Here is a 23,403-nt window from a genome sequence, read left to right on the forward strand (position 1 = left end):
AACTGAGAAGGCCTTAACAGACTCGATGGATGTGATGCCTCCCACCCTACCGCTCTTTCCCAATTTCAGAGAACAGAGATGTCCTGAGACAGTCCACTGGGAGGCAAAGGCAAGGCAAACATTGTCATGGAGGAAACATGGGGCGACTGTCATCCAAACAAGGTCACGCTTTGTTGATGCAGAAATGTGGAGGGGGAGAGGAGGCCCATCTGTGGCTGTGCGTAGGGCCATTTCAGCTGCAAGCCCGCACAGAGCCTCCATTTATCCCCTTCCAAGAGCCTCGTTCTCTCCTGGGTGGGGGTTGGCACATGCAGCAGCTGGGGTGGGGGAGGGTGACAGGCAAGGGGCTCAGGAATTGGGGGTCAGAGAAAAGGGGTGGGAGCTGGAGGCACTGGGACCCAGGCAAACAACCAAGAATGGCCAAACCTGGTGGTGCCAGGCTCAGAGGCCGAGGCTGTTTCTCCCTTTACAAATGGATGAAGGGAGAACCAGTCTGGCTCAGAGAGTGACTTGTCGCCACTGGGTTCGCTAGCCCCCAAGGGAGGGGCTGCCATTTCTGCTATCAGCACATCTGGAGGGGAGGAAGGTGGGTGCTCAGCCTCTGGAGTGATTCGAGGAGACAGGCAAGTGGCCTATTTTGGCCCCAGAAGAGAACCGAGGCCAGACTCTTATATCTGACAGGATTTACTCTTCAAAGTCAATTGAGGCATTACATCCAAAGATATCTTGTCTTCCCTCTACTCCCCAATTCTTGGCAAGAGTGTTTCTTGGTATCAGTGACTGGTACGGACATTCCCAAAACTGCCTTTGTTTTTTCTAGTTTATCATCTTTTTTATCTTATATTTTAAATTTTTTGTTTCTTTATTTCCTCTCTACCTGTTGGAATGTAAGCTCTGCCTAACACAGGGCCTGGCACACAGTAGGCACTCAATTTGCCATGAGTGAAAATGCCCATTTCTCCCACTTCTTTTCTAACCTCAGTGGCGTTCACTCCCTTTGCTAATACCTCCCAGACTCAGGAAGGAGAAAGGGAAAAAGACGAGGGAATCACACAGCTGGACCGCAGGGACACAAAATATATCTGCACTACATACTTCGAACCCTGTGTGACCTGAGAAAATGCTCTGCTAAGGCCAGTTCAGGAGGCAAGACAAAGGATGGCAGAACTGGTCACTGAGAAGAAGGAGAAAGGGGTGAGAGGTCTTCTGGAGAGTCTATCAGAGTTGGTGGGATGGGAGGACACCTGGTGCTCAGGGAGAAGAGGCCAAGCCCTTACCCAGACTCTTCAAGGATCAGGGTGATACTCAGGGACAAAAAGGAGAGAATGACAGGAAAGACAGCTTCTTTGCAAACCTGCTAAGGTTCAGGGTGAAGACAGTCTAGTCTGCTAAGAGACATAGCAAATGAAAGTCCAAGGGCAAAAACATGCAGTGAGAAAAGGACAAAGAGAAGGAATCTGGGTGTGGAATCTTAGGCACTCTTCCTTCCAGAAAAGTCGCGATTCTCATGGGACGCTGTGGTTGCAGGTAGAGGTGCAAGCAGGTGAGTAAATGGGTGCAGGAATGTTGTCTTGCTTTGCTGAGGCTCACTACTGCTCTTGGGGGTAAGGAAGGCTGAAGTTAGAGATGGTCAGGCCAGAAAAGAGATAATTATGCTAGTCTGTAAGCCTTGGAGGGCAAGGACCATATCTTCCTCACGTGACTTCCCCACTGCTGCCAGCTCAGTATCTGGCAGACAGGCGACATTTCTGATGAACAAATACCATGTCTGACTCAGTTAGAATGAAAGGTAAGTTGGCTGTAGATAAACCTTAACACTGGCAGTCTGCAGCTTCTCCCTTTTCAGCTCTGCTGAGGCCTGCCAAAGCGGTAGGGATCTTCCTAGATCCTCCAGGCTATGAGGGGCATGGCTGGGCCAAGAGTCAATGAAGCAAAATAGTCAGGAGTCCAACCCAGTACGGTTCTAATTGGATCCAAGGGGCCAGACAATATCAGCAATTAAAATGCAGTTAACATTCATGAGACTACTCTCTTCTTAGAGACAGAACCCTGAACACTGGAGAGCATGGACAGAGCTCTATTTATCTTTGTATCCTCTGTCTGGCTCACTGCCTGGCACATGGTAGGCACTCAATAAATGACTGGTGAATAGACTACCCAGTGGAGGGAAAGCATGAAAGAAACTGGGGGCATCCAATGGAAGGAAAGGAAAGGCATTTGGATTCTCATTTCTGACTTTTCCTTTCATATAAGCCTTGGCTTGTTATCTTCAGACAGACAGACAGACAGACAGACAGACACACACACACACACACACACACATCCCTAGTCCCAGCTTTTCCATGTGACTGGAAATTATACCCCCCACATCTTGGGTCTCAGTTTCTTTGCCTTCTCTCTAAGCTCTGCAATTTCTCTCGACTCCAAAATTATGCGACAAACTTTTTATTTGTAGCGGGCAGAAGACAGTGTCTTGAGGAGATACCCTCCCTGATCTGTTTCTTCAGTTACTGTTTGTGTACCCCAATTCCTGCACTTTTCGTCGTGGGCATAGCGCACTGTCAGGGCTAGTCTCCTCCACTGTGCTATCTTATTCATCCCCCTGTCTCCACCTGACTCAAGATTTGCAGAGGACACTGCAAATTTACTAAACGTCCTAAAAGGGAGGGGTTCAGGTCTGTTTTCCCAAATCTTGGAAAAGAGAAGAAAGGAATCTCGTCTTGGCCACACAACCCATGAGAAACAAGGCTTCAAGAACCATGTAAGTAGAATTTGCTGCCCAGAGAAAGGAATCAGGGAAAGGGTGGTCCTTCTCGGTTCTAGGAGCTCAGATGCCAGACACAAGGGCCTGGTCTAAAGCGGGGCTGGCAAAGAAGGTAGGAAAGCCGCCTGCTAACCGTCACGCCTTTTGAGTCCAGCTGGGCGCAGAGCACCGAGAAGTGGCCGAAGCGCACCTCCACACCCGGGTGTGCGCCTCTATTCCCGGACATACGGCCTCGTCGCCAAGGGAGACCGAACCTCTCAGACCCTCCGAGGAGGATGGCATAACTCACGGAAGGCGCCAAGAGACTCAGAGATTCGGTCGTGACAGGCCCCAAGGCAGAAGGAAGGGAGTTCCGGGCCCGACGATTTCAATCCATCCCCACGGCACCCCAACTCTGTGACTCACCCGAACTCCACCTCCACTGACAAGGGCGCTGCCATGTTGAGGAAGCCGAGCTCACAGGAACTCATTTTAACTTCCGGCGCTCCCACCTCACTTCCGGTCCCGAGGACGGAAGAGGCGGTGCCCAGGGAGCCATCCTCCTCAGCTATTGGAGATAGACTTGGAGCGGAGCGGAAGAGGGAAGGTGACCGGCGCTGATGGGGCCTTTAGAGTTGGTCCACTTCTGCCGTTTAGGGACGGGACTCAGGCAGCCAGGATGGGCGGCGACCTGCACTGGGCACAGCTAGGCTGAGGAGAGCCCCTGGCATCTTTGCGCAGTGGCCGTGAGTCATGTTACTGTTTATCTTGGATTAGTTACAAATCTCTGTTCAGTCCGCACACCGTTTGGGCGAATTCGACTTCTTGCTTGAAGTGACTGCCCCACCCAACCCCGCCCCAATCTTTATTTCCAGCCCAGAAATCTCTCTCCGGAGCTGTCGACTCAGTATCCAACCACTTCCTTTGCTGTCGACTTGGACTGAACTCACAACAGATTTTTATTGCACGTCCTCTGTATGCCAGGCATCTTGATTGGGTGCCGTGGATGCAGTGGTGATGGGCAAGGTTCCTGCCTTTAGGGCGCTCACAGTATAGTGGGGGAAACTAAGCCGATCAAATAAACATGCCAGTCTTACTAATAAACGTAAAATCTCAAACGGAAAGGAATGGTCCGGACTTACCGGAACTTTAAAAAGAAAGAGGACTGCCCTGGACTGGTCTGGACTTGAGCTGAACTCTAAAGCCTGAGTAGAATTAACTAGGTCGATGTCAGGGGAGGAAAACCTCCAGGAGTGTTCCAGCGTGGAGAACAGAAGGTGTAGGGGCTCTGGGTGAGAGAACATGCTGGATCACCAACAGAGGTAGATAGAACTCAGAGAGCGGAGGGCCTGGTAAGAGATGAGGCTAGAAAGGTGGACAGGGGCCAAATTATGCCACATGAACCAGGTAAGAATTTCAGTCTCTGTTCCAAGAGCAATGGGAGGCCTTTGAAGGGTTTTGGTAGGGGGCGACATTATTAGAACTATGTTTTAAAATGTCCTTTCTGGCTGCAGTGTGGAGAATGGTTTGGAGGGGAACAAGGAAGAGGTTAGGGAGAACACTGGAGCCTGTTACAAAAGCCACGGGCAGAAATGGAGTGAAGTGGATGTCCCGGGGTATCTAAACCACACTTCCAAAATTGAACTGGCAGAGTATGGTGGTGTAGCCTGGTGGTTAAGGGCAGAATGATGTAAAGGTTAAATGGGTTGAGTTCGATTGCCCGCGTTGTTTTCATGTTCTACTTCCTCGTCGTGTGTCTGGGCAAGTCCCTTAACATCTTTGTGCCTCAGTTTCCTCATCTGTAAAATGAGGATAATAAATCCGCCTCATAGGGTTGTAATAAAGACTAAATGAATTCTTGGCACAGTGCCTCTTTCCCTAAAACAGGCTCTCCCCTGTGTCCCCCATCTCATATGTACTACTGCTGAAGAGGAATTTCCCACTCAAATGGCTAACCTCGTAATCATCTCTTTGTTCTGCTTCTGTTGACATGCTTGCCGCATAGGCTGAAGGGCAGAGTGACCTCAAGATCAACTGAAGACTCACACTCCCTTTTGCTTGTTCTGTCTAGATAACAGATGTGTTGCCTAAGTTCCTATCTGAAAATCTCATGCTCTGTAACTGCCCGTAGCCCATAGCAACTCTCGTGCTCTGTAACCACCTGAGGATGAATTTACCAGTCGGCCTATGCCACCTGTAACTGCCAACTGTAACTGCGCTATAAAAGTAAGGTTACCCCTGAGCTTGGGGCCCAGATCTTCAGAGCCCTAGCTCTTTTGGGACCGCTGGCATAAAAAACCTGAGTTCTCCAACTCTCAGAGTGGTGCTTGGTTTCTCGCCCATCTGATTTTTCTGCAACACTGCCACCCACTGAAACGCCCAAGCAAGAAAACTTAGACATTGTGCTCACTTCTCTTCTACTTCTAGTCACCATATTTGGATTTGTCTCCCTTCTAAGCTGATGTTACAACCCCACATTCTTCCACTACCACCCATCACTTGTCACCTGCACCTGCTGCTTCTCTGGCCTTGGCTTAATTGTACAGTTCAACCTATAGACAGCCCTGAGCCCCTGCAATATACCAGGCACTATCTCAGGGCACTGACAAAATGAGAAATGAGACAGCCCCGGTCCTCAAAGGAATCCTGTGGAAATGGAGAGACCCTCCCATCACCAGGCTGTGTGGGTAGGGCACTTCCCCTCCCTGGAATTCAGTTTCCCCAAACTGTAAAAGTTTCGGACCAAATGATCTCTTAAGGTCCTTTCAGCAAAAATATTTTAAGATTCTTCCACTGGACCCAGCTCCTCCAGGGCAGAAACAGTATAATGATTCATCTTTGATCCTTAGTTTGTGGTAAGGAGCTTTGTACCATACACAGTAGGGGTTTGGTAAGTGCTTGAATGAACAAATAAAGGAATGAGTGAACAAATGAACACATATCACTCCTCTGCTCAAAGTCATTTAGTGGCTTTTCTTTGCCAACAAGATAAAGGCCTTCCCAGAAGGCATTCAGAGGCCTTAGAGCCTCCGTTCCCAGTATGCTCTGACCCTGGGAACTGCCACTTCTCTGTACTGGAACAGGAGAGCTAGGGAGCATTTGAAGAGCTTTATCCATTTGATACAGTTATTGAGCACCTATGAAGTGCAGGCCCAGTGCTGGTGCTGGGAACACAGTGGTGAACAAAACCAATGGGTCACTGCCCTCCTGGGGCTGATGTTGTAGGAGACACAGAGGGAAAAACAGACCACACAGTGAGATCAGTATTATGAAGGGGGAACATGGAGTCCTGTGGAAGCAGGAAGAGGCCCCTAATCCAGCCCTGAGATCAGGGAAGGCTTCCCAGAGGAAGCCACCTCTAAGCTCAAATCGAAAGGAATTGTGGGAGGTGGAGGTGGGGAGGGAGAGGGCACAAGGGAAAGCCAGAGGCATTCCCTCACTCCCAGAAGAGGAGGAGTGGGAATACCTCCCACAGCTCAGTAGGCAGGGGGCGGGGGCTCCAGTTTTCCTTGTATAGCCCAAAGACTGGTAGCTCACTTCTGGACTAATGAGCCCATTCTGTGAATGCCTGGCTCTCACTCAAAAAGTCCTTCCTTTTCCTGACCTGGCCTTTTAATCAGTAACAATAACAGTTTAACATACTCATTCTGTATTTATTAATGCCCTCTATGCACTCTGCTTTACATGCAGAGATTAATATCCCCATTTTTCAAATGAGAAAACTGAGGCTCAGAATTGGCTTGCTCATGGACCCCTAAGTGTCACACCTCACCCCAGGTTGTCGTGCCTTCAGGATCCCTGGCCCTACTCACTGACCCTCCTGTCTCCCAATAGGCCAGGCTCACCCAAGTGCCTTTTGGGATCCACGCAGAAGAGGGGCTGGGGCCCATCCCCTATCCCCTCCAGCAGGCCGGCCAGCCCGGGCGCCGGCTGAAGGCTGCTCTGAAGCTGCTAGGGAGACAATGGTGGGGTCGGAGGGGGAGGCAAGGGCGCGGGTGCCCCCCTGCCCGCTGCCCTTTGTCTTCCCGCCGGCTCCCCTCGTCCGCCCCGGGAGGCTGGGAGGCGCCTCTCGCAGGCTTCCTCCTCCCATTCTTGTGCTAATTGAGTGTCAAGCTGAGATCAGTGAGAAAGAAATCCGCCCTGGCTCGGGTTAAACTGCCGCCAAAGACTAGGGCTGAGCCCAGAATATCATTAGGCTGGGAGGAAGCAGGGCCCCCTCCTCGGGGGGAGGGGCTGGCTACGCATTCAGGCCCCTTTGAAAGTCACCGGGTCGCCCCCTCCCTTGCTGCCACCGCCTCAATGGGCCCCTCGGAGGTATTTAACCTTCTCAAGAATTGAAAGTGATATGCCAAGCACCGGTCTCGGTGGCCACTTGCCTGTCCCGAGGGTGGTAGGACCTCCGGGGTCGCTGGAGAACCCCTGGCACAGGTTACCAATGGGAACACTGAGGCTCCAAGGAGGGGCCTGCATCCCAGCACCGCTGTTCACAGGCTGTGGTCTGTGGAGAGACTTCGCATCTCTGAGCCACAGATTCCTCATCTGGGGAATGGGGATCAAAATAGCAGCTGCTTTGTTTCATGGACTTCATGAAATAATGCACTTAAAGTGCTTTTGTACAGCGCCTGGCACATAGGAAGTGCCCCATACGTGGTGCCATTAGCAAGTCTAAGGATCTACTAGCGGGCTCCCAGCGTCTGGGGTGTTTAAGTACAAATGCCCACAAAGGACTCACTTTTCAGATCTTGCCTCAACTCTACCCAACCCCAACGCCCCCAGCCTCAGTGCACTTCTTAATCTGCCCGGCTAGCCCTTCACCTCCAGGCCGTTACATTTTGCTGCTTATTCTGTCTGGGACACTCTTCCCTTCCAATTCTTGGTTAGCTCTCCCTTGAAAAGCCTTTCTGACCAGTAAACATGACCCCCCCAACTTCACTCCCACACCCGCCCGGGTGCTGGATTAGGTGCAGCTAAGCACAAACTCTTTGCTTCTTGGCTGCTTACCCCTCCCCTGCCCCCGGACGGTGGGCTCTCTTGAGGGCAGATCTAGGGCCCAGTCTGTCTTGCTCACTGTGGGCCCCCTCACCCCCCACCCTACCCCCTACACAGAGGCTTTTTGAATCTGCTCTTAGATGAACTTACACGGTGCTCTGTAAACTGTGAACCACTTTATAAATGTCAGGAAATGGCCAATACACAGTAGCCATCGTTAACTTCACAAGCACGCACTGAGCGCCTGCTTCCCGTGTGCATGGAGACGACGCACATAGCCGTGGTTCAGGATGACCAGAGGCCCACCAGTCCCATCCCTGCATGGAAATGTAGGCCTCGTCTGGGGTCTTAACATCTGACTCCATCTCCTTTTAACTGCCATATACTGAGCAGAAATCAGGACCAGACCCCCTATGAGATTTCCATGCACCATCTTGTTGCATGTGCACAACTACTACGATGTAGGGATTCCTAGATCTTCAAATACAGGAAACCGAGGCTGAGTCTGGCAAAAGGATTTGAATGCCTGACTCCTAAGCTGGAGCATTTCATCAACCACTCCATACTGCCCTTGGTGACTGTTCAACCTGGAGGAAGGCATAGGCTCCTTGCCATTGGAGGGCATGCCCTGCTGACGGTTAAAGACGCAAGGCTACATTATCAGCCAAGCCTGACCAAGGCATTCAAGGTACTCTCGGCTGAGTACCTGCCGGGGCATGATTGAGGCAGGGGACCCACAGTTCCCTCCTTTTTGCTTCCCTCAGAAGAGCTGGGATTCTACATGCCCTGCACGCCCTCTGCTGGTCACATCAGTATGCTGCATATCAGGACACTGTAGCCATACCTGCCATCACTAAACCTACTCAGCATCACTCTCGCTGTCCAGAGGCCTATCTCTAGCTCTGCATCCCCCTTTCCCCCAAGAGAGGCACCAGACTCCTTTACCTTTCAGAGGTCACTCCCCTAGGAGGCACCCCAGATTTCTTACTCTGGCCACCCTCCACTTGAACTGTCAGCTGCTGGCCTAGGGTGTGGCCCACAGAAGACTCCACAGGCATGCGTGGAATGGAAGCTTCCCCAGGCTTTCCCGTCTTCTACACCAGGAGGTGGGTGGAGCATGGGGAAGGGCACGGGGCTGGGGTTTGCATTCCAGCCCAAACAAGTTGCTGTGATTTGGGCCATGTGACAGCCAGTGGTGAGGGTGAGTAAAGATAAAGCCCAGGGGCAGGTACTACCCACTGCCCTGGGCTGGGCTGGACCCCTTTCCCATCAGGCTGCGCAGCTTCCAGCCTGGGTGTGACTCCAGCAATGGGGCCTAGGGGACAGCTGACTCTCCACTGGCACTGTCGACTATACATACAGCCCTGGTAAGACTGCTCCAGGAAACTTTCCTGGACCCTGCCCCTCCCAGTTCTGGCTCCACACAGCTCCCAGAACCCTGGAGTAATGCACCCCGGGCAGAGAGAACAGCGTGAGCATGAGCCTGAAGATGTGATCCTAACCTGGGTTAGAATTTTCTCCCTCAAGGGCTCTGAGCAGCCCTTTCCCCATAATGGCTACTTCGGCTCAAGATCCTTCTGATTATTTCCTTTTCATAAGACAAAGTCACCTGCCCAAGGCCACAAACTTGTTAAGTGACAAAGCTAGTTTGGACTTTGAAGCTAAACACCAGGCCAGGCTTATGTGTCGAGGGCAGGGCTGAGGGTCCTAAGTCCAAGTGAGTGAATGGATGGATAAGTAAATGGGCCAGAGGGGCAGGAGGTGGGGCCTGAGCAGGCTGCAGCAAGCTCAGGAGGCATGTACCCAGTCTGGGGAGTCAAGGCAGTTTATTGGCCCCTGAATGCCCCTCACCCCTCTTCCTTATAGCACTAGGCCAGGATTGAGATGAAGGTGACAATGGACAGACCCATGAAAACAGAAAAGACTCGCCTGACACAGGCAGGCAGCCACCTAGGGAGAGGAGGGGTGTTCAGTCCAGGCCACCTGCTGGTCGGGGTGCTTCTGTCCTCCTGGAGGCGCAGGCCAGGATCCTCTTCAGCCACTGAATCAATGGCCTCTGCTGCCCCTGCCAACTCTGCAGGCTTCCTGAGTCTGGGGGCTTCTACCCTAGTCCTATTTACAAATCCCCTGCTCTCTGAGTGCTTGGTGTTGTGACCGAAATAACCAGGCCCAACTCGAGTGCTCTAATCCAAGAGACAGTTTATTAGCCGGCGGCTGTCCTTGCCAAGGAGCAGCCCTGAGGCGCAGGGGCACAAAGGTTTTAAGCCCTCGATTCCATCCCCAACATCCTTAATTTTTACACGAAAGACTATATCTCCTCCATTCATTAACTGATAACTAAGAGGTGGGTAAGCAAGCAGGGGTACAGAAGCAGAATGCGTCATTGTTAAAATATTTTGTACCTATAGGCAGTGATCCAGCCAGTAAATCCCTCCAGTTAATAAATTTTTAGCAGATAACTAACTAGAAGTGAGACATGGCGGTTAGCACGTACCATGTCTTATCCTTAACCTATTGTTTCTAAAGGTGAGGCCACTACACTTGGCAGCTCTACCACCTCCCCTGACCTGGCCCAAGACATCATCCGGAGGGGCCTAGTCAATCTGAGGATCCGGAGGCCCGGTCTAGCCTCAAAGATACACGTGGTCACGAGGCTTTCACAGAAAGCCGCTGGGGGAGGGAGGAAGTGGCAGTGAGTCACGTGGCAGTCTGAGTTGGGGAGGGGGTCAGCACCTCATGGTTGAGGCGCTGGGCCCTGCTTGCTTAGGTCTGGCACTGCCCAAGACCCCTCTGGGTAGGAGCTGGGGCTCTGGATCCAGCAACTGCTGGCCCTGAGAAGGCCTCGGGGCAAATCACAGCTTCTCCTTGCCGGCCTGGATGCGGTTGTAGACCCCTTGGTCCAGTGGGACGTAGCAGCCCTTCTGGGCATTCAGGTAGAACAGTGGGTCTTTCACAATCGCAGGGTCAAAGCCCTCCTTCCGCAGCTCTGTCTTCTGAAACTTGAAGGTCCCTGAGGGAGCAGGAAGATGGGGGAAGAAGAGTTGGAGGGTGCTGGGCAGGAGCCGAGCTCCTGGGAATCCATCTGCCAGAATGGAGGGGCAGAGGAGGGCTGGAGACATAGGAAGGGGACATATGGGAGGAGGGCTGAGCCCTTTCCTGTTTGCAAAGAATGCTCCATCAACTTCATTATGTACCACTTCTCAGAACAGCCCTGGCAAAAGGGTTGGGGGCCACACTACCTGACCTCTTTTTGCAGGTGGGGAAACTGAGGCCCAAAGAAGGGAAGCTACTTGTCCGAGGCCACACACCGAGTGACAGCAGAGTAAGGAGCAGAATTTGGGTCTTCTGTGAGACTCCCTTTATCTGAGCACCTCCCAGGTACAGCTGTGATGGCGTTTAATCTGCACACCAACCTCAGTGTGTTCAACCGTATTCTACGGATTCTAAGATGCACGTTTTCAGATTTTAACATCTCTGAAATAGTTTCAGCAGCACTGTTTTTTTCTTAACATTACAAATAAATTATACATCAATTGGTGGTATTAGCCCCACTGTACAGATGAGAAAACTGATGCTCAGAGAGGCACATCCCTGGACCAAAGTCACACAGCTAGAAAGTGGTGGAGCTGGCATATGAATCCAGGTATGATTGCCAAAAGTGGCCACAGATTCCTCCTCTCTTCATAGGCACACTCCTCTGCCATGGGGCTTGGCCAGTTCTCCCAGCAAGAGCTGGAGTCTTTCTCAATCCCTACCTAAATTCTTATGACTTGCTTTAACCAATGGAATACAGCAGAAACAATGCTGCGAGAGTTCTGAGTGGTCTGGGTCTCAAGGGGTCTTGCAGCTTCCACCTCCACCCTCTTGAGGTTTCCGGGACCAGTCTAGCCTCAAGGATGAGAAGCCACAGGGAGCACAAATGAACCACACCAGGAAAGGCCCCCTAGTCTGGCACTGTCCAATAGGGTACCCACTGGCCATAAGTGGCTATTTAAATTAATTAAACAAAATGGAATTTCTCAGTCACACTAGCTCCATTTCAAGTGCTCGATAACTACGCGGGGCCAGCAGCCACTGTGTCAGACGGCGCAGACACGGAACGTTTCCATTGCAGAGAGCTGTCGCATAGTGCTGCAGAACCGAGCAGCAGAGCCAGACGAGAGAGGCCGTCTTAGAACCTCTAGAACTCGGCTGAGTCTCTGAGTGATGGCAGCACCTTGACCCAGGTGAGGCCAACAGGAGAACCACTCGGCTGAACTTAACCTCAGTGGCTGACCCACGAATTGTGAGCAAATGGTTGTTTTAAGCCCTAAGTACACTTGAGGGTGTCTGTTCTGCAGCAAAGCCTCTCTTGAAAGCCAAGTTCTGACAGTTCCCCTGCCTCCCCTGGACAGAGATGTCACAGCTATCCTCCAGTCCTCAGGGAGCCTGCAGTCTCCGTCAGGAGGCCAGCACCAGTGTCTCCATCAGGCCCTCTCTACTGTTTCAGGTGCTCCCAGGGACCACTATCTGTCAGGGACCATATCAGTTGGGGAAGGCCTTCCATCAAGTGACCATGTGGTGACCATGTGGGAGGTGGCCAGGCGGATGAGGCCCGAGGCTGAGCAGTAGGGAGACCCCAGGACAGGGCAGCAAAGACTGAGGAGAGCAGGGTGGGAGTCTGCACTTACTGCCCGCCAGGAAACTGCTGAGAGCCACCAGTGGAGCAACAGACAAGGATGGCACCGCCTTGCCATGTGGCAGTGGACTCACCACTCACCTCTCTCTTGGAAGACGACCATAGCTGCAAACTCATCACCCAGGGCCGCCTGCAGCCTTCTCCCCCTCTCCATGCAGCAGCCAGAGGGTTTTGTAGGACACGAATCCGACCAGATTACTACCCTGCTCAAACACTTCTGTGGCTTCCTCCTGCCCCCAGCCCAACCCACAGGGCCCCAGGCTTCTGGCCCCCGCTGGCCTCCCTCCCACTTCAATCCACTGTCCACCCCTCTCCCTGGCTCCAGCTTTGGGGACCTCCTTTCACTCCTCTAGTGTCCAAGTCCTTTCCTGTCTCAGGGACTTCACACTTGCTGTTCCCACAGCCTGGAATGCCTCCCACCTCCATGAAGTCCTCCTGTCATTCAGGTCTCAGCTTAAACCACACGTCCTCAGGGAAGCTTCCTGGTCATCTGACGCCCTTTCATTTGCTTTTCTGTTAGTTTGATCTGTATTCCATTCATTACCTTGGAATTCCCCGTCCTGAGGCTGCCTCCCCTACTGCTCCAGAAGCCCCAAGAAGGCACAGGTCCTGTCAGAATGTTACCTATGTCCCGAAGACCTAGCACAGTGCCTAGCACACAGTAAGTACTCAGTATCTGCTCCACTAATGAACAGGTGAACCTTCTCTCTGAAGGCTTGGTCTGCTCGCTTGTACATGGGGAGGTCAGTTTACCAACTACTAGGCGAGGCTGTAGGTGAGTCAAGGGAGAACCACGCAGGTCTCTCCAGAAGGAACCAGAAAGGGGCCTAGGCCCAGAACCTGGGAGGTGGAGCAGAGGGAGGGGGTGAGGACAGACCTGTTTTGTGCAGCTCAGGCATTAAGCGCATGAAGATGGGGCGGGCACATAGAGGCAGCTCCTTCTCCAGGAGCTGGGCCAAGTGCTCAAGGTCACAGCTGCCCGCAGGGTTGGCCACAGCTGCCATTCCGGCCCGGCCCTCAGTTCCTGAAGGCAGTAGAGTGGACAGTGAGCTGCTGGCAGTGGCCCCTGGGGGCGCCTCCCCACACATACCTGGCACCTCCCACACAGAGATACCTGGCACTTTGACACCATACACGGCCACATCGGCCATATCCAGCAGGCGGCTAAGTATGCCCTCCACCTCGGTGGTGGACACGTTCTCACCCTTCCAGCGGAACGTGTCCCCCGTGCGGTCTCGGAAGTACAGGTAGCCCAGCTCGTCCATCACCAGCACGTCGCCTAGGGAGGGGTTATGTGAGGCAGCGCTTGGGCCAGGCAGTCCTTGCTGGATCCCAAGGATCTGCCTGACTGTAGGCGCTCGGCCTGGGGGGCGGGTCCTGGAGAGGTGCTCTCTGCAGGTAGGGGAGGCGCTTTCATTCCTCTACACCCTCCCGCTCTGACGGGCTGCCAAAGGCTGGGGAGAGGTGCCCACCCACCGGTGAGGTAGGCCTGGTCCCCCTTTTTGAAGACATTTGAAGCGATCTTATTGTTGGCACTCTGCATGAGGTAGCCATCGAAGCTCCGCAAGGGGTCCTGCTGGATGATGCGGCCCACCAGCTGGCCCGGCTCACCTGGGCGCAGGGAAGGTGGGGTCAGATCTACCCTGGGTGACCTCTTCCGCCGGCCCCCCCAACCCCCAAATGCACCCTGACTCTTGATGTGACTTCCGGTCACACTGCTTCCCACAGAAACACCCTTCTCCCCCTAGCCTGGGAGACCCCCCCAGGGCAGGGAGCTTCCCTTGGCAAATCTGGCACATGTAGGCGCTCAGCGATGCCCGGTCAGCTGAGCAGATGGAAAGAGGAACAAAGAGATGAAAGGGTGGCCGTGCTCTACGCGGACAGTCTAGGCAGAGCCAGCACTCCCTGGGCTCCTGGCTCTGCTCGGAGAGCCCCATCTTCAGGGCCACCCCATGAGGTGGTGCTGCCATCAGTCCCACCACAGATGTGGGGACTCAGACACGGAGCTAAGGGGCTGACCTAAGATCATCCCAGGTGGCCTGGACCCAGGGTCTTCAACGTGAAAGTGAATGAATAAACCGGTGATGATGACGGACGGAACGGTGAAGGAAAGGGTGGACTGAAAGATGAGATGGTGAAGGACAGGATGGGTGGGTGCAGAAATAAATGACTTGTCGCCCTAAGAGAAGAGCTAACTGATGGCCAATGATCAGAACAGGATTACTTACCTACCCATGCCCTACCCCCATCCTGGGCCAACCCCACCCCCTCTGATCCCCAGTTCCAACCCTGGGGCAGACCTGGCTGGCAAGGAAGGCAGACACCATCGGGCCCCCGGATCAGCTCCATGGTGTCCTCGTTGACACGTACCAGGCGGATGGGGTATATGAAGGGCAGGATGCGGCTGTTGAAGCCACAGGCCCCCACCTGTAAAGGCCAAGACTTCGGCCTAGGCTCTCCAGCACAGGCCCCAAACGGGACAGTGTGTGTGTGTGTGTGTGTGTGTGTGCGCGCCCACACTCCCTCGCTGGAACTCTGCCCTCCCCTCTGCTGCCAGTGCCTTCTGTGGCCCATCCATGGCCCATCTGTGTCCCCAACCTGGACGCACCTGGCTGTCGAAGTTGCCCAGGCTGCAGTTGCACTCAGTAGCTCCATAGAACTCAGCCACCTGGGAGATGTTGAAGCGGCCAGAAAATTTGGTCCAGATGGAATGCCGGAGGCCGTTGCCAAGTGCCATGCGCACCCGGTGCTGGTTTTCTGCCTCCCGGGGCGGCTGGTTCAGGAGGTAGCGGCACAGTTCGCCGATGTACTGCACAATCTGAGGGTGGACTTGGTGTGTGTCTGGGCCCCCGAAGTCGCTGTCACTTCGCACCTCCTAGTCCCTCAGGCCCCTACCCATGAGTCCTGTCCCTCCCCTCGGTCTCCTCAGTGAACACAGGCTGCTCAGTCGTCGTAAGGCAGCTGTCCCTGGGCGGGGCTGGTGGGAGGGTCACAGGGGAAGGGATGGCTCATCCGCTTCCCTCTCACTCACTGTGCAGTTATACTTGATACAATCATCCCAAAACCGGGAGGCTGAGAACTTCTTCCTGATCACCACTGTCATGCCATGGAGCAGGCACTGCCCGATCCCCACGATGTTTCCTGCAGGCAGAGTGGGCCCCGGAGCTCAGGGAGATGGGACACCCTTCCCTCCAGAGCCGCCTCTTGTCCAGCCAAAGGCCCTTTCCCCTGGTCTCTTTCCTGTCCTCTCCCTCCAATACTAATGATCATCTCTCTCCCCTAGTGAGACACCTTCTATGGTTCCTCATGGGATCAGGTGCACACTCTTTAGTCTGCTCCCCAGAGCATCTGAAGCCGGCCCCTTGTTCTTGCTCTAATACCCGTAATGCTGCCATCCGGCTGGGGGGACTGTGCTAACCTGCCTGTCCTGGGTGCCCCTCCTCCTTCCCGGCCATCACTGGGCTCTTCCCTTGAGCCCAGCTCCCGCTCCTTGCCTCTCTCACACTCATCATGCCATTTCTTGTACAGAGTCATGAGGGTTCCCATCATTCATCCCTGACTCTAAGCACTATATTTATTCCATCTGTCTTCCTTTAAGCCCCTAAGACCAAGCAGCAAGGCCATGCCCACCCGTGAAAATGAACTGATGGTCAGACCTGCCCAGGTGCCCTGTGAGACACGGTCACACACACCCTCAGACTGCGGTGGCCATCCTCATTCAGAGCTCCAGTCCATGGCTATGTCTGAACTTGAACCCTGATTTAACTCCAAAGCTCATGTGTCTCTACTGCTGCATGCTGCCTGCCAAGAGGGGTGGGTTCCTGAGGCCCTGGGGGTGCTGGAGGCTGAGAGGTGGGCCCAGGGTACCTGCTGTGTGGTAGAGCGGGAGGCAGTCGTAGATAATGTCATCAGGCCGCATGCGAAATCCATAGTACACAAAGGCAGCTATTCGGTAATACCTGGGAAGCCGAGGGTAGAAGGCTCAGTGGGCCCCTGGAAAGGCAGGAGGGTAGATTCTCAGGCCCCGTCACCCCCAGCTCTCCCCACAGGGATCTGCCCCTTACCTGCTATGTACTACAATGGCGGCTTTGGGCAAACCTGTGGTGCCCGATGTGTAGATGTAGAAGAGCTTATCTGAAGAAAACAGATACACAAGTGGCTGTGAGAGGCGTGCAGCACAGGGCTCGGCATGGAGTCAGAGAGATGGACATCCGTACATGTGCATCGTTTAATGCCTACTCCATCACACCTCTTCCAGGAAGCCTACTCTGATGACCCCAGACATCACACTTTGCTCTAATGCATCCGTACCTTCATCAAACTTTTTCTGGGCCCTCACTCTGTGCCAGACATCAGTGACTAAGATGGGTACAGGCCCTGCCCTGGTGGAGGTTGCAGCCAAGTGGGACGAGCAGATGAGAACAGAGGCATTCTGAGCACAAAGTGCCAGGAAGCACAGGGCCTGTTGAAGCCCAGTGGTAGCATCTGACCCAGGCTTCAGGGAGGGGAGGTGACACCAGGGAGGGCTTCTCAAAGGAGGTGATGCCTACCCCAAGTCTTAGAGTGTGGGGAGGCATCACCTGCAGGAAACAGGGTGGTGACCACTGACTATTTCTTTCTGCCACCCTGCAGCCCAATCCAGGGACTGTCACATTATGGTTTCTGTATGAGGCTCAGCCCCACCAGGCTGGAAGTTACAGGAACCCATGGGATGACTCTATATTAACCATCACCTGTTCTCTAGATGTCTGCTGTATGCCAGCTCTGGGCTGTGCACCATGAAGGCACCAGGCTGAACCAGTCAGAGTCCCTGGCCTCAAGTGGCTTACAAAAGCACCAGGAGATAAGATCCTCATATGACAAAGTTTAAATGACCACAATGAAGTCAATGACCAGTTACTGAGCACTTCCTGCCACACCCTAATTTCCCGCTGCATCTTTTTCAATCCTCAAAGTTGCTCCATAAAATAGGTTCTGTTACCATCCCCAATCTCATGGCCATGGGAACTGAGGTTCAGAGGGCAGCTCAGGTGTTTGGGTTCGCACATAGGAAGCAGTAGAGCTGGTGTATAAAGTAGCCCAAGCTCTGAGCCATCAGATGGCTCTGGGCTTCACAAGGCAGTGCAGAGGAAGAGAGGCGAGAAGGCAGGATGTGTGTGGGGGAGCTCCCTGGAGGAGGGGAGGGGAAGGCAGCCCAGTGCAGGGAAGGATCACAGCCCAACAGGGGCCTGCACTGAACGGGTGCTGGAGGAATATTTGAAGGGTCTTGCCCCTGGCCCAACTCCAAACGAAACTCAGACACAGCCAGCTCCTGGGCGCACCATGATGCTGCACGTTACGCATCCACGAAGGATTTTATGGTGCCATCATGGCACTCTCATACACATCATCTCATTTAGCTGCACAGTAACCGGAGGGTTACCGTCCCCATTTTCCCAGATGGAAAAAGGGAGGTGATGTGACTCACTACAGGTCACATGCAAGTCTGCAGAACCCAGGCCTCTGGCCCTGAGGCCAGTGATCTGTCCTTGGTCATCTCAGAAGCCCTTTGTGGAAGTGGTGCGGGGGCGGAGGGGGGTGGGGCGGGAAGCCCACCTACGAAGCCCTTGTCAGGGCGACTGGGCAGGTGCTTGGGCGCATCTTCCAGTAGGGGGTCCAGGTGTTCTGTGTTGGGCGGCACTGAGCTGGGTTCCCAGGGACCGGAGCAGAAGAGGCTCAGTGAAGAGTCCAGGCTGGCATGGATCTCAAAGACAGCTGCAGGGGAAACAGGGCAGATCAGCAGGCAGGCCAGGAAACCTTGTGTTCCTAGGACCTCTGCTCATGTCAGGGCTCAGCATGTTGCCAGGGGAGCCTGGCTGGGTGGGGGGAAAGCGATGGGTAAGGCTCCCAGGACCTCATTACAAGGAAAACGCTGATTGGAGCAACAGCTCCCATTAGCTGCTGGCTAATCAATCACACAGGGAACTCTTAACATCTATTCTCCTGCTCACACACCCTAGAAGTAGGTACCGATATTAGCCCATTTTACAGATGAGGAAACTGAGGCTCTGATATGAGAGGTACTTGCTTACAACTAGAATGTGCAGGGGCTGCGAATCAACGCCAACTCTATCTCACACCAAAGTTTGTGCCCTTAACCACTACATGGCGCTAGTCCCTGGGGGTCGCCTTGGAAGGGAGGATTGAGGCTCAGAGGCCAGCAGCCCCCCAGCCTCTTTAGACAATGAGAACCTTCTCTCAGCCTCCCCAGTGCATTATAGTTGTCCAGAAACTCACTCCTGGGCCCACTTGACCCCACTTGCTCTTGGTTTGTCCAACCCTCTCCTTTCTCCCTGCTGTATCCTTTCTCTTCCCCTTTTAGCACCTTAATAACCTTCCCTGTTCATTATCGCACAAACCACAGCAGCATGGAGAGAAAGAACAGGGACGCTGTGGTCAAGTCCAAAGTCAAATCTGGCTTTGGCAGCCGTGTGACCTCACACCACTCTGAACCTTGGTCTCCTCATCTATAAAGCGGATGACAATCCTTACCGCACCAGGCTTTGTGAAGATTAGAGCTGTTCTTATAAAGCACAGCGCTCAGCACTCACTCAGTGCCCAATGTGGCAGCAAATAAAACATAAGCTCTGTAGGAGAGCGAGAATGGATTCTTGTTCTCATAGTATAGACGAGGAAATGAGACCTAATCAATCACGGATGGTTACTATAAATCTGAGGGCTCACCGAGCATCAGCCACTTTGTTGGTGCTTCAGGTGAAGTACTTTCTTTAGAATAACGTGAGATAAGTACTACAATGAGGAAACTGAGGCACAGAGAATTCTAGTCTCCGGCTTATCAGGCCATCTGACTGCAGGGCTTCTGCACTTAACCTATGAGCCACACAGCCCCTCACAGGGCTGGAGGGGGGCTGCGGTCTGTGCAAGGTCCTGTGGAGCTCCCTGCCTGTCCCCCGCCCCTTTGGGGACTCACCTGGGGCCATCTCACTGCCAAAGATGAGTACTCGGGCCCGGGAAATGGTCAGGCAGTGGCGCAGGGTGTCTCGCTGGAGGTTGGTGTTGATGAGTGCCGCCTCCACACCCAGCTTGGCCATGCCCAGCCACAGACCCACGAACTCATTGCGATTCTCCATGAAGAGGGCAGCCACGTCGCCGGAGACCAGGCCTCGGGCCTGCAGGAAGTTGGCCACGCTGCTTGAGTAGTCATCCAGCTGGCGGAAGGTCCAGTGGGTGTCTGTGCCCTCGAAGATCAGGGCTGTCTTGTCGGGGTGGCGCTGTACCGTAGAGGCAAACAAAATGGGTATTGTTTGCCGCTGCCGCAGGTATCGCTGGACCTTCACCTTCACCTTCAGGAGCACCATGCCACCACTGTGTGGAAGCCAGTAAGAGAGCTGTGAACGCTGGGTTGGGAGTTGGGCTCCCAATAACCTGGCCCAGGTTGCTGCCCTATGTACCTGAGCCCAATTGCCTGCAGCACTCCCGAGGTCCAGCAGCTGTACGCTGGGCACTGCTACACACACCGGCTCTCTGATGTCGCATAGGAACACCAGGGACCAAGGCAATTACTCCCTCCCCTGTACAGGGGGGAAACTGAGGCTCTGCTGGCACATGACTTGCCCTGGCTTCATGGGCGGAATGTGGCAGAACTGAGATTCGAAGCTCAGTCCTCTCTCTCCCGAATTCAACTCCTACCGCCCTCTATGTCTGCTCTGAGTCTGCTGCTCTGTCAGAGCCTTCTGGAACTCCAAGGCCCAAGTCAAGGTCCAAACTCCTCTTCTGGGGCCTCCCACCATGCCATATCATACTTCTCTCAACTTCAAGCCTCCCCTTGCAATGCCACAGTAAATAAAGGATGCGTTTGTGATCTGTCCAGTGTCCTCCTGTTCACCACCTTGTCCCCGAGGCCCTGGTCAGTGCCAGGCATGAGATGTTCATCAAGCGTTTGTGGAATCTCTGGCCACGCCCCCCTTTCCTGCCCTGGCCCCGCCACCTCTGATCCCCTGAATTCTCCCAGCTTACCAGCCTTTACGCCTTTGCTGATGCTAAATTCTCTGGCTGGAATCCCCTGCTGCCACCATCTTGAGGTCTCTCTCTTTTTTCAAGGTACCTACTTTTCCTCCAGGAGGCCTCCAAATCCCCAAGGCCCTCTTGAGTCATGTGTCCTTATCTATGCTCTCACAGCTCTCTGCTGCCACCACCTTCCTGCAGTGGCCACTGGATACCTCTTTTTGCAATCAACTCAGATTGACAAATGCTGAGCTGCGTGTCCTGGGTGTGGGTCATCACGCTGGGCACTGGGACACTTGTGATCAAGACGGCCAAGGTCTCTGCCCATATGGCACTGCCAGTTTAGGGATTTACTGTGTCCCCCAATTATTTCCCTGACCAGCCTGAGCTTGGCCTGGGGTTGAGTCTGTCTTATTCCTCTCTAGGCCCCAGAGCCAGCCTGACACCTGGCACAGAAAAGGTGGCAGGAGGTGTTTCAGGTACAGGACATCCCTATGGACCATATTTAACTTTCTCTAGGAAACAGGGTCTCCCAGACACCTGACCTGAGGCCCTGCTCTAGAACTCAGTGCCCTCTCACACTCATGCCAAGTTGAGGACAGGACCTTTCACACAGGGTTCCCTGTCACCCTCTCACAAGCTACAGCATATCCTCAGGACCCCTTGCAGATGTATCCTCAACACACTCAGTGTTCTTTGTTATGACCAGGGCCCCTAAGTCTGCCCTAGGCTAAGGAACACCAAGTTAGGGAAATTCCCCAGGAGGAGACTTTGACCTTGGAGATAGAGGTACCAGATACCAGTATCAGGGGAAAGGTGTGGGGCAGAGGGTGTGGGGCCCAGATGCCCTATACTGGTAGAGGCCATGGGTCTGGTCTGAGGAGATTTTGGGACTAGGAGACCAGCGTGGCAAGGGAGACCCCAGGAAGGGCTAGACCAGGTACTCACAAGACATCGCGCTTGATGGTCTTGATGAAGACCCAGACGAAGCGCCAGCCAACAGATCCCAGGTAGAGGAGCAGCAAGGAAAACCCCACTTGGGTCCAGGGCAGTTTCAGCACCAGACTGGAGAACAGCAACACTCCCACAAGGGATGCCCCAAGCAGCATTGTGGCCTATGGGCATAGGGCAGTCAGTGGATTAAAATGTCTAGGTCCTCCACCTCCTGGCCCAATCAGCCAGGCCACTATGACCCCAAGGGGTCAACCTGTAGTGAGGCTTAGCAATACTAAGTGGGGTGGTTGAGGACGGGGTCCCTTTCCAGGGCTGTCTGTAAGACTAGAAACAAGGGACTTGAGGTGAGGAGTTCCAAGGGTGACAGGCAGGCAGCTGGGTTCTAATCCCTTAGTCCCATCTCTGCCTGTGACTCTCTGAGTGACCCTGGACAAGTCCTTTTCCCACGTTAGGACTTAGTCCCCTGCTCTGTGCAATGTGTGTACTGAGACTTGCTCTCAGAATCCCTTCCAGCCAAAACGGAACAGTCCACTCTCCTGACATCCAGGGTCCCTAACCAAAACGGCTTGGACGGGGGTACTGACTTAAGCACCTCTGGCTGAACTCCCCACCTGGAGGCCCAAGCCAAGTCACAATACCCAAAAGCGCAGCTTCCCGGGAAGGGGCCCTGCTTAGTCCCTGTCCACAGGCTCCGGCAGCGTCATGTCTCTGCTGGCCGATAGAGGGCGATGGAACCTGGAGGTACCTGAGAGGTGACCACCCAGAGAGGAAAGGTAATTGAGGGAGAGGAAGAAGGCCTTGAAGGTATCCCCACAAACACACTCAGTAAGGCACTCAGATGAATATTTGGGAATTGGGCTCAGGGGGAGGGGAACAGCTGGCTGGGCTGAGATTAGGACTCTTGGGTTCTATTTCTGGCGCTTTAGGGATTTGCTCAAGGGGGCAGCAGAAGGGGCTGTTTTCCTTTGAGTCCTCTTGTTCCTGGGGAGAGGGTGAAGGTCACGGCTGTGATGTAGCCTGAGAGCTTCCAAGCCAGGATGAGGACATGGTCTGGACCTTAGGGAGACCTTACAGACCATCTTCCCCTCCTCAATGCGAAAAGCAAAAGTCGGGAGGAGTACTGAATCGGGCCCCCAACTCCAAACCCAGGATCTCCAAGGTCCTAAGACCTCTGGCCTCCCAGAACCCGCCAGAGCAGAGGCAGGAACCCGTCCTGGAAGGCTGGAGGATGGGGAGTGGAGAGAAGGGGATGTCCAGTTCCCTCGTGCTCCCGTTTCAGGTCACTGCGGATAGTCCTGGCCCGTTTTAAAGAGCCAGGGCAGCAGAGGGCCCGGCAAGGAGACAGAACAGCCGGGCACGCCTCCTGCCCCAGGCCGGTACCGTCATCTCCCGACCCAGCAGGGCATATTCCCACTCTCGGGGACCCACTGGCCTAGCCTATACTCACCCGGCGTCGGACCCGCCGCGCGGCGCCTGGTCCAGATGCGGCCCGGCTGCTGCAGCTGAGTGGGGAGCGCTGGGAGCATGGGCCGCCCCTAGGCGCGCAGAGTCGGGTCTGCGCCCTACACGGCCCGGCCAGCCCCGCCCGCCCTCGGCGCTCCCTCCCCGCCCGCCTCCAGTAGCCCAAACCGGCTACGCCGGCCAGCAACACCACCTCCCGCGCCTTCCCCGCCGCCGGCAAGCTGCAGATCCAGTGGCGCAGCGCAACCTTAGCGCGCGGGACACCGCCCGGCCCAGCCCGCTCTGCGCGCGCGACGGCTTCGGGCGGGGCCCCGCGCAGGACTCTGGGAGTTGTAGTCCGTGCGGCACACTCCCGCCCAGCCACGGAGACTTCCCCCAGGGTGTGGAACAGACAGACCGGTAGGCTTTGTATGGGCCCCCAACCCCAAGTCCCTGGGCGTCCAGACGTGGGGTAGAGCGCCCTCACCCGAAACGTTGGCGGAGAATATGGAGCCCTTAGTCTGATAAGTATTGGGATCTATTTCTTCCAGAATATAGGGTGTATCTTTTGGGAGACCTAGGTGAATTAGAGCAC

At 54.3% G+C, this 23,403-nt stretch overlaps 2 protein-coding genes and 1 long non-coding RNA gene across 5 annotated transcripts in view; 1 reads left to right on the top strand and 2 right to left on the bottom strand.

Moving 5' to 3' along the window:
• URM1 (ubiquitin related modifier 1) overlaps positions 1-8,829 on the bottom strand; it is a 21,451-nt gene extending 12,622 nt beyond the window's left edge. For 2 of the 3 annotated variants that reach the window (XM_023533010.1, XM_023533011.1), the window contains exon 1: positions 8,678-8,829. In XM_023533010.1, coding sequence (XP_023388778.1) covers positions 8,678-8,790 — 113 coding nt within the window. In that variant the 5' untranslated portion in view covers positions 8,791-8,829. Of the gene's footprint in view, positions 1-3,169; positions 3,273-8,677 lie in introns of those variants that run through there. The other variant, XM_011364193.2, reaches the window with a different exon arrangement.
• Positions 3,291-5,678, top strand: LOC111742461. Its single transcript, XR_002781336.1, has 2 exons — positions 3,291-3,489; positions 3,619-5,678. It is a non-coding gene; the product is annotated as an uncharacterized LOC111742461 (long non-coding RNA).
• Positions 8,830-9,914: 1,085 nt separating the features above from the next.
• SLC27A4 (solute carrier family 27 member 4) lies at positions 9,915-22,973 on the bottom strand. The gene is made up of 13 exons (XM_011364194.2): positions 22,816-22,973; positions 21,363-21,529; positions 19,381-19,775; positions 18,006-18,164; positions 16,475-16,544; positions 16,278-16,369; positions 15,442-15,551; positions 15,019-15,228; positions 14,711-14,837; positions 13,887-14,021; positions 13,525-13,689; positions 13,288-13,434; positions 9,915-10,742 (listed from the first exon to the last, which is right to left on the bottom strand). The coding sequence occupies exons 2-13, from the start codon at positions 21,521-21,523 to the stop codon at positions 10,585-10,587; spliced, it is 1,929 nt and encodes a 642-aa protein (XP_011362496.1). The 5' UTR covers positions 21,524-21,529; positions 22,816-22,973; the 3' UTR covers positions 9,915-10,584.
• Between the last annotated feature and the right edge of the window lie 430 nt (positions 22,974-23,403).

The sequence above is a fragment of the Pteropus vampyrus genome, unplaced genomic scaffold (genome assembly GCF_000151845.1).
Source record: "Pteropus vampyrus isolate Shadow unplaced genomic scaffold, Pvam_2.0 Scaffold95, whole genome shotgun sequence".
Taxonomy (NCBI): domain Eukaryota; kingdom Metazoa; phylum Chordata; class Mammalia; order Chiroptera; family Pteropodidae; genus Pteropus; species Pteropus vampyrus.